General features: G+C 51.4%; 2 protein-coding genes across 2 annotated transcripts; both read left to right on the forward strand.

The window, feature by feature from the left end:
* Positions 1 to 304: 304 nt before the first annotated feature.
* Positions 305 to 5,002, forward strand: LOC128728865 (uncharacterized). Its single transcript, XM_053822517.1, has 4 exons — positions 305 to 2,366; positions 3,373 to 4,378; positions 4,457 to 4,582; positions 4,648 to 5,002. Exons 1-4 carry the CDS (start codon positions 305 to 307, stop codon positions 5,000 to 5,002), a joined length of 3,549 nt encoding a protein of 1,182 aa, XP_053678492.1.
* A 1,765-nt stretch (positions 5,003 to 6,767) lies between these two features.
* Positions 6,768 to 8,636, forward strand: LOC128728875 (orexin receptor type 2). The gene is made up of 3 exons (XM_053822528.1): positions 6,768 to 7,148; positions 7,238 to 7,808; positions 8,104 to 8,636. Exons 1-3 carry the CDS (start codon positions 6,768 to 6,770, stop codon positions 8,634 to 8,636), a joined length of 1,485 nt encoding a protein of 494 aa, XP_053678503.1.

Raw genomic sequence — 8,636 nt, forward strand, 5'->3', positions numbered from 1 at the left:
GCTTGATTTATGCTCGCGTGCGCCACCTCCTAACCAGCTGGAACACATGTTAGCATTATCAGATAAACGTAGAAACGAGTTCTTCGCCGCTCGTAATGAGCCACCAGCCCGGTGCAACTGGTGCCGTTCATCGTTGCACCATTTCCTTAATAGGTTTTTTGTTGTCATCCGCGAGCCCGCCAAATGCCCTAATGCGGCATAATTAACTGCGGATGTGGATGCGCCTGCATGCACGCAATCGCACACACGGTTTGCACCGTCCGAACCGTCGCAATCAAAGGCGAAAAGCCGCCACACGGTACGGATGTTCGTCGCGCTGGTTCGTCCAATTTTGGGGCTGCTTCTACTGTGGCCTGTGCCCCCAGCGGTCGCCATCGTGTACGTGCGGTTGAAGAACGAACGTGGTCCAACGGCGGCTCGGGCCGGTGTACACTGTCTCGAGCTACTGAGCCATACGTACTTCTACACGACCGGTTCGACGCAGATCGAGAACATCGTCATCTTCTACTTGCGGAACCTCAGCTCACCGGCGCGCGAAATCCTGCTCGGGTATCTGCAAAAGCACCATACCGGGTACGACACCACCGACGAGGACGATGAACATCATAAGGATGAGGAAGGATCCCAATACCAGCTGAAACTGATGTCAGACGAACCGACGCCCTTTGAAGCGGAGATCGGACGGATGGCGCAGTTTCGGGATCACAAACAGATCGACTACTACGTCATCGTGATGGATAACTTCGATGGATTGCGGCGTGCGATGGCACGCGTCAGGATGACGGCTGCGTTTAACCCTCGTGGGAAGTTCGTGCTGCTGTACAACAACCCTAACGATCGGGATTCGAACCGGCGACTGGCTAATCGTGTTCTCAAGCTGTTGTTCATCGATCACCACTCCGTGAACGTGCTGTTCGCGTTCGCGATCGACGCCGTTAGCTACGAGGTGTACACAGGTGATCCGTACCACGGAGCGCAGGACTGTGGCCAGATGAAGGCCCTTAAGGTGGCGATGGTCGTGAACGGGACGTTCGTGAACCAGGGACTCTCACCGGTCATGATCAACATGCCGAAGGTGCCACCGCAGATGGAGTCGTGCACGTTCCTGTTGTGTACGCGCGTTGCACCACCTTTTATCGATCTGGACTGTCGGCGTGGGCTCGAGCTGCAGATCATGGATCTACTGCGGGAATCGATGAAGTTCAAGGTGAACGTTTCGTGTACTGAGATGGATCGTGGCGAACCAACGGCCGACGGGAACTGGACGGATCTGCTTGGGGAAATGCGTGCGGATGAGTGTGATATCATTGCGGGAGGATTTAACCCGGACTTTGACGTGCACGAGGACTTCGGCTCGACGTACCTGTATCTGCAGGACTACTACACGTGGTTCGTACCGGCAGCAGGCCACGATGCGCGCTGGAAATTGCTCCTATTCATCTTCGAAGTCAGCACATGGGAGCTGTTTGGGTGTGTGTTGCTCGTGTCCGGGTGTGTGTGGCGATTTGTTGGCCAATTCCTACCGGAATCGGCTGCCCATCGACAGCTAACCACGTGTTTCCTGAACACCTGGTGTGTGTTCCTGTGCGTATCAGCACACAATCGCCCAGCGTGTCACGCGCTCCGGTTGTTCTTCATGGCGCTGACGTTGTACGCGCTTAACGTGACCACGATCTACACGAGTCTGCTGATCACGGTGCTCACGAACCCACCGCTAGCGTACCAACTCGACACGATCGAGGAGATCCTGGCAAGTGGGCTACCGTTTGGAGGTCGCGTTGACAGCGAGGACTGGTTTGAGAACCAGTTCGAGGACGATCGGCTCGTGTCTGAGCGGTACAACGTTTCACCCGAGTTCCAGCCATCCCTCGTAAATCTGCAGGCCGTCGCGGACGGGCGTCGATCGTTGCTGATGAGCCGGCTTTATGTGCGCAACACCAAGTACTACCGGCAGGTGCACGGCCTGTCGAAGGACGTGTTCGTGACGCAGATCGAGATGATCGTCGAGAAGGGATTCCCGCTGTTGCCCAAGTTTAACCGTATCCTCTCGAATCTAATCGACATGGGCATAGTGGAAAAGCTGTGGAAGGACTTCCTGTACAACGTGACCATACTGGACAGGATACGATTGAACCGCGCAGTGAGCGAACAGGACATCCTGGCCGCATCGCCCGAGGTCGTCCTGACGATCGATCATCTGCAGAGTGCGTTCACGCTGTATGGGATTGGGTTGTGTCTGTGTGTGGTGGCATTCCTTTTAGAACTGCTCTCGCAGGTGCGCTGGATTCGTCGAATTGCATCTCTGTTAGGTGTCAAGTGGGACGAGATGCTGGTGCGATTGCAGCTGAGGGAACGCAAAGCGACTGGTTTGAATGCTGGAAGATCTCGAAAGATATCAAGCTATGGAAGGGCTGTAAAGACCTTGAGTAAAACAAAAGAATCAGGATCTTTTTATCGATCGAAACGATCCCAAATCACTGTCTCGTAATTCATTCATTTGGCTGCAGCTTTATCTGTCACAATGTTTTTTATTAATAAATTTGCGACGCTAATAGTTTACCTCACAATCCCAAATAATATCCGTTATCACGGCTCTTTCATTACATGTGATAAAAATGTAATTTGATCTTAAACCAACCTCCGAAGTCCCCCTCCCAGAATGGTTTTTTTTTCAACGCCTTCCCTGAACAGGCGCCCCGAGACGAAATGTCGACATGCCCATCGCCCCTGGCCAGAAAGATAATCTCGCACAAGACTAATTGGCGCCAGATCGAACCCTCCAGAGGGCTAGAATTGGAATTTACGATCCGACGCCACCCGAGTGCATCTTGAGTAATGGGACGTTGAAGTAAGGACGCCACCCAAGTCCTCCCGGGTACGGGTTTCCACACTCGGACAATCGGGACGCTCGGATGGTAGACAAATAAAGTTGTCTATACCGGCGATTCCGGTATGATAAATCGTCTGCACTTACGTCGCCGGTCGCGAACGATTTTGCCCTCAAACCGCGCGCGCCAACTGGGGACGAACCAAAGTGCACCATAAAAATGACAAATCACCGTAATTAAATCTGTATAAATTAAATAAAGTACTAGCCCTCCCGTCTGCCGGCTCCCATTTACGACGTCACCCTGTTCGGTTGCCCTTGCTGATGGTAGTTCCGTTTCCGTTTTCTCTTCCTCTCGACAGATACACGATTCATCTGCCGGAAACGAGTCCACTTTCCATCGCCATCACGACGGCGTGCACGCGAAAGGACGACGCTCCACGTTGGTGGGTGCAGCACGAAGGGCGCTGTAAGTACAAAAAAATGGCGGTGATGAAGCCACGGGATGATGGGTTTATACATCTTTATCTTGCTCTCCTTCACAGACATTGCTGAACGTGTGAACGGGAGCCAATTCTTTCGAGCGTGCACGCAACGTGGCCTTTACCAGGTGATCGTGAACGTGACAGGACACTCGGCGTGTGGCTACCGCATCGAGTACAACCGAAAAGGCTCCGAGGAGTTCCGAAGTTGGCCATTCCGCAATCTGAGCGCTCCATCGCGCATTAAAGTACAACAGCAACGGCGCCGATTCGTTGCCCTGATTAAGTGGGAAAAAAGCAAGCTGGACATCCACATGATGCACTACTGCCTTGCGGTTAGTACGGACCGGCGCCAACGCAGTCTCTGTCAGGCGTTAGGCAACTCCATCCATCGGCCACCGTGTGATGAAATTCCAGTCAACGAATACCTGCATCGATTGGGCCCAAGGGATGAGCGTAAACTTGATCCTGCATTTGGGACGACGATCGTCTGCACGGGAACTCGCACACGTCAGCTGATCCGAGGGCTGAAAGCCAACGTGACGTACTACGTGGACGTGTTTGCGATCCACTCACAGTATAATAACGTTTCGTTCCTGCTCGGATCGACGCAGCTTCAGCTAAACCGGACCCGACCAACGCAGCTGATCGAGGGCAAGATCGTGATCGGGAAGTTGTCCACACTCGGGGGATTGGCGCTGTTTAGCTTTAAGGTACCGAAACGATCAACGAACAACTACTTCAAGCTGCACATCACACCGTGCGGTGGCACAGTTAAGGTGGAGGTGCTCAAAAAGAAACACCACATCATGGAGCCGATCCGGGACGTGTACTATCCCAGGACGATCACGGTACGGAACGTGCGTCCTGGTGAACGCTACGTGATTCGGGTGTCTGAAGCGGACGATACCTCACGGCTCAGTCGCATCCAGGTAGCTGTTAGCTCGAGAGAAAGCTTTCTAGATCTACCTCGGATGCCGACAAACACCACCATCACGGAGCTGGTGCCACTACGCAAGTGCCACTCGAGCACGATCGCGTGGTTTGGTTCACCTGAGAAGGACGTGACGTGAGTGTAGCATCCTGCCAACTACGGGTTCTTAAACTGTGCCTAACTCGAAACCACATTGCCTCGTTTCTTCCACAGGTACTGCGTGTACGTGTTCAAGCTCTCGAAAGCGCAGTACTACAATAACGTGAAGATCCCGACGTACTGTGAGCTGGAGAGCCGGGATGTCTGTAGTCACCCGCAGTTCCACAACAAGCACTGTTTGTAGGTAATCCACCGTTCGAGATGGTAACATTTGCTACGATAGTTTTTCGTTTTCTCGCCCTCAGCAACGGAAACGAGTACAACCCACTCTCGCTGGACATTCCCAACCTGCTACCGGAGCACTATTACACCGTGTTCGTGACCGCTATCTCTCCGCGGGGTCGTAGTCTACCGTACAAGTCCGTACGCATCAAAACGGCTCCCTACTGCCTTGAAAGCAACCAGATCCTGATGGCTGGCTTGACTGGCGGAAAAGATACCGTGAAGGCGGCCGGATTGCGAAAACCAGGTGGTCAAAAGCGCCGCAACACCATTATCGTCACCAAGAACAGCCTAACGGAGACCGGAGTTTCCAAGCGATCTCGCAAGTTGCCGGCAACGTCCAGAAGGATAAAGTCCACCCCGATGCAGACCACCTGATCCTGCCACCCGGGGACAGGTTAATCCGTCGCTTGTTAGTGTACGTGTGCGTGTGTTTTTGTGCGTGTGCAGTTGAGAGCCTGCGTGTGTGCGTGTGTGTAAATATCTCTTGCCATCTTGCTTCCCGAGCCGGCGGAAATGAATGTACCAAAAACAGAGCAACCTTCTCGCGCCACCCAGAGAGCGTGTTAAAATCCTTTATAAGGGTTTACTACTGAAGGCTAGCCAGAGGACGAGCGATAGCATTTTGCTTGCAAATTGCAACGGAAGCGAGGAGCTAGCAGCTTGCAGCAATAGAACTAACGTAGAGCTAGCACTCAAAACAGCAGGTAGCAAGTTAAGGAACTAAATATTAGGCTAAGCATTTCCCCGTTTCAGCCCAAAGGAGCTCGTTTCACTTCTCCGATAGAGGAGGAAATCATGCTTTAAACCACATACACACATGCAAATAAATCTTCGCTTGATTGCCGTGGTAATATAATGTGCATCGGGTGTAGCAATCCAGTGTCAACAGCTTTAGTCGAGGGCGGTAATAGGTTACGGATTCGTGCTTAAATTCCATGTTCATCCCTTCCGAGTGGACGTTTAAATGGTTGAAGAAGACACCGATAGGAACCGAGTCCAGTTTATGCAGTAAATTGGAGCAACGTTTCTATATGGATGAAAGTTTCTAGCTATACGGATAATAAAGACAAACAAAACATAAAATCTCCCATCCTAGTTGGCCGTTGACGTGGGCGCGTTAGGTTGACACGTTTGACAGGTGCAAATGTGGGCCGTGCAAATGCTCGCACCGTTCGAATTAATCGCTGATAAGTGGACTTGACTTTCGATTTGTTTGTGATATGATTTGCAAAATTGCGTACGCGTAAAAGGGGATAAAATCGCACGCCAATCCTACCCAATGCAATTGCCGTTTAATAGAGCACCAAGCGCCTCCATGTGCTGTCCTCCATTTTGTTCCATCGTTTTACAATAAAAAAAGTACGCAATAGTAGATAAGCCAATCTCGCGGCAAAGCCTCCAGTCCGTCGACATCGGTAATAATTAATTTCCTGTCGATCCGTTGTCGCGCCAGGTCACTCCTCCATGTTTTTTCCCATTTTCACGAAACGTTATCTCATCGAGGGAAGGGAAAACACGGTCGTTGCCCAAATCGACGTTGTTCGATAGGATTACGGGTGTTGTTTTGGAGCTTCTAATGTATGATGTAGTATGGTGGTAATATGAATAAATGTATTATTACTATTACTAGCTGTAGAATATCTCGCTTATATCGATATATACTGCAAGAAAAGTGCATTCTCCTCATCTAGCATTCACGGTTGCGCCACTCAGCCTAAATGTATGTAATCCACCTGTTACAAAGGGCTCTAGCTGGTGTTTTCTTTTAGGGGGAAAATCCGTTATCAGTCAGTAGCACCGTGATTACGGTGGGTTGTTACAACGCTAGCATAACCGAACGATAAGCGATACTCTGCGTTGTTCGATTCGCCTGTTCGTCGCTATAAAATACACCACCGCGGGACGCGTGTATTTTCAGTCCACACCCGTAGTGTCGCCGAAAGAGCCGAAGCGGGTGGAACTGTGAAAAATTGCACCGTTTTTGAGGGCCCTCGAAAAGCTGTAGAACACATGTTTTCCCAGAACAGCATCGTCTCGGTGTGTGGTGTGAAAATTGTGCTTTAGTGCGTGATTTATACGTCCGTGTGGGGTGTTGCGTTTGAATTTTCATCCGAATTTTCCACCACCCGAAATCTCCACCATGGCGGAAGTAAGCGACGTAGTGCTGCACTGGATCACGGCCCTGAACTGGAGCTCGGAAATTGGCACCGATCTGCTATCGACGGGTGGCGGAACACCGACAAGGCGCGATCCGACAACCATCCCGATGATAGGATACTGGGAGCGATCGTTGAAGAACCTCTCCTCCGAGCAGCGCACCGTTTTCACCGTGTTCACCATAATGGTGATGGTGATGGCCATCTTCGGCAATGTCGTCACCGTCATCACGAACGTGCGGCGTGAACAGCGGCACCTTCTGCGTGTCTGCATGCTGTCGTTGGCCCTCTCCGACATCTCGTTCGTGATCGTCACGTCGGTCGTGTATCTGTCGCAGTTCAACACGGAGTTTAACTCGCTTTGGGTAAGGGTGGATAGCCGACAGGATGGCCGCCGGTAGTTGAGGTTATGGTGTGTGATTGGATGCTTTTTTCCGGTTCTAATCTCCTCCAGACGCTCGGTGAGCTGATGTGCACGTTTTCACCGTTCGTGCAGACGATGGCGGTGCTGGTAAACAGCATCACGCTGGTGGCGATCGCGCTTGATCGGTACATGGCCGTCCGGAGTCTGGTGAAAGGTGTCTGGGAACCTAACGGGTGGTTCTGTGCCACGTGTGCTGCTCTGATTTGGGGTCTTGGAGCCGGTATTGCCAGCCCAATGTTGACGCTGTACACCATGTACGATATCGTGGTGCTTACGACGGACGCACTGCAACCGAATGAGATTATCACAGGTTATTACATGGCGGCGATCTGCGCCACGGATAAGAGCAAAAACAGCTACTACTTTGTGGTCGTGTTTGTGGTCATCTTTTTGCCGTTGCTGGGTGCGTTTTTCTGGCTGAATGGGGTGATTGCGAGGGCTTTCTGGACACGCCGTAATCCAGTTGGTGGTGCACCGAAGCCCACGCGCAAGTGCTTGCCGAGTTCGTCCTGCGACACTAGCAGCCAGGATAAGAAAACGCTTACCACTAACGTGACGTCGAATCCTGTCGTCGAACGGCGCACTCCGGCATCGGTGTTCAGTGAGTATTAATTCGAAAACCTGTTTCAAAAGTGTGGTTTTTCCAAAGGATACCCAACATAATGTCACTCTGATAATTCGTGATTGTCCTGTGCGACTTCTAAAAGGTCTTCGGATAATCTGCTCACAATTTAAAATAATATTTTTGATCCTTATACTATATTAGTGAGAATATGGTAACGTTAAAATGGCAAATGATATTCTTACGCATTACGGTTTTATGCATATTTAAAAACATTTCTCTTGGCTTCTGTGCAATCATCAAATAATGCCATTTCACATCTGTTTCTCGGTAGCATCTAACTGTACCTGTCCGCACCACAACACGACAGCCATTGTCGGGGAGCAGACAACCCAAAGCGAGTTGGCAGGATCTCCAACAGCAACGCGGACCACGCAAGGACACGCCACCGAAGCAACCTCGAACCGACGAAAACGCCAAATGCACATGTTCAAAGCGATCGTCGTGTTGATGCTGGTGTTTTTCGCGTGCCGCCTGCCAATGTGGGTGTTCCTGCTGATAAAGATGGTGGGTGAAGCGAATACTACCGCTTATTGGAACCTGCATTACTCGTTCGGCATACTGGCGATGCTGAACGCTGTGCTTAACCCGCTGATGTACACGTTTCTGAGCGAGACGATCCGGTTCACGCTGTTCGTGAAGGCATACTGTGTGCGAGCCTGCGTGCAACCGTGTAAGAACGGGTTGCAGTGCATTCGTGGCAATGGCGATGGTGGATGCTGCAGAAGGACTCGTGACGTGAAGGAGCGAGACAGCAATGCGAGTGAAAATGAGGCTCACCACGCGGGCATTTACATGGGTGACTGA

This window comes from Anopheles nili, chromosome 2, assembly GCF_943737925.1.
Source record: "Anopheles nili chromosome 2, idAnoNiliSN_F5_01, whole genome shotgun sequence".
Taxonomy (NCBI): Eukaryota; Metazoa; Arthropoda; class Insecta; order Diptera; family Culicidae; genus Anopheles; species Anopheles nili.

Bases quoted from the DNA above. Each gene is read 5' to 3' on its own strand.
- LOC128728865 (XM_053822517.1), top strand. From the start codon at position 305: ATGTTCGTCGCGCTGGTTCGTCCAATTTTGGGGCTGCTTCTACTGTGG. The intron at 2,367-3,372 runs GTTTGAATGCTG...TCTCCTTCACAG, and splicing joins GAGGGAACGCAAAGCGACTG to ACATTGCTGAACGTGTGAAC. The intron at 4,583-4,647 runs GTAGGTAATCCA...TCTCGCCCTCAG, and splicing joins TTCCACAACAAGCACTGTTT to CAACGGAAACGAGTACAACC.
- LOC128728875 (XM_053822528.1), top strand. From the start codon at position 6,768: ATGGCGGAAGTAAGCGACGTAGTGCTGCACTGGATCACGGCCCTGAAC. The intron at 7,149-7,237 runs GTAAGGGTGGAT...AATCTCCTCCAG, and splicing joins CGGAGTTTAACTCGCTTTGG to ACGCTCGGTGAGCTGATGTG. The intron at 7,809-8,103 runs GTGAGTATTAAT...GTTTCTCGGTAG, and splicing joins CACTCCGGCATCGGTGTTCA to CATCTAACTGTACCTGTCCG.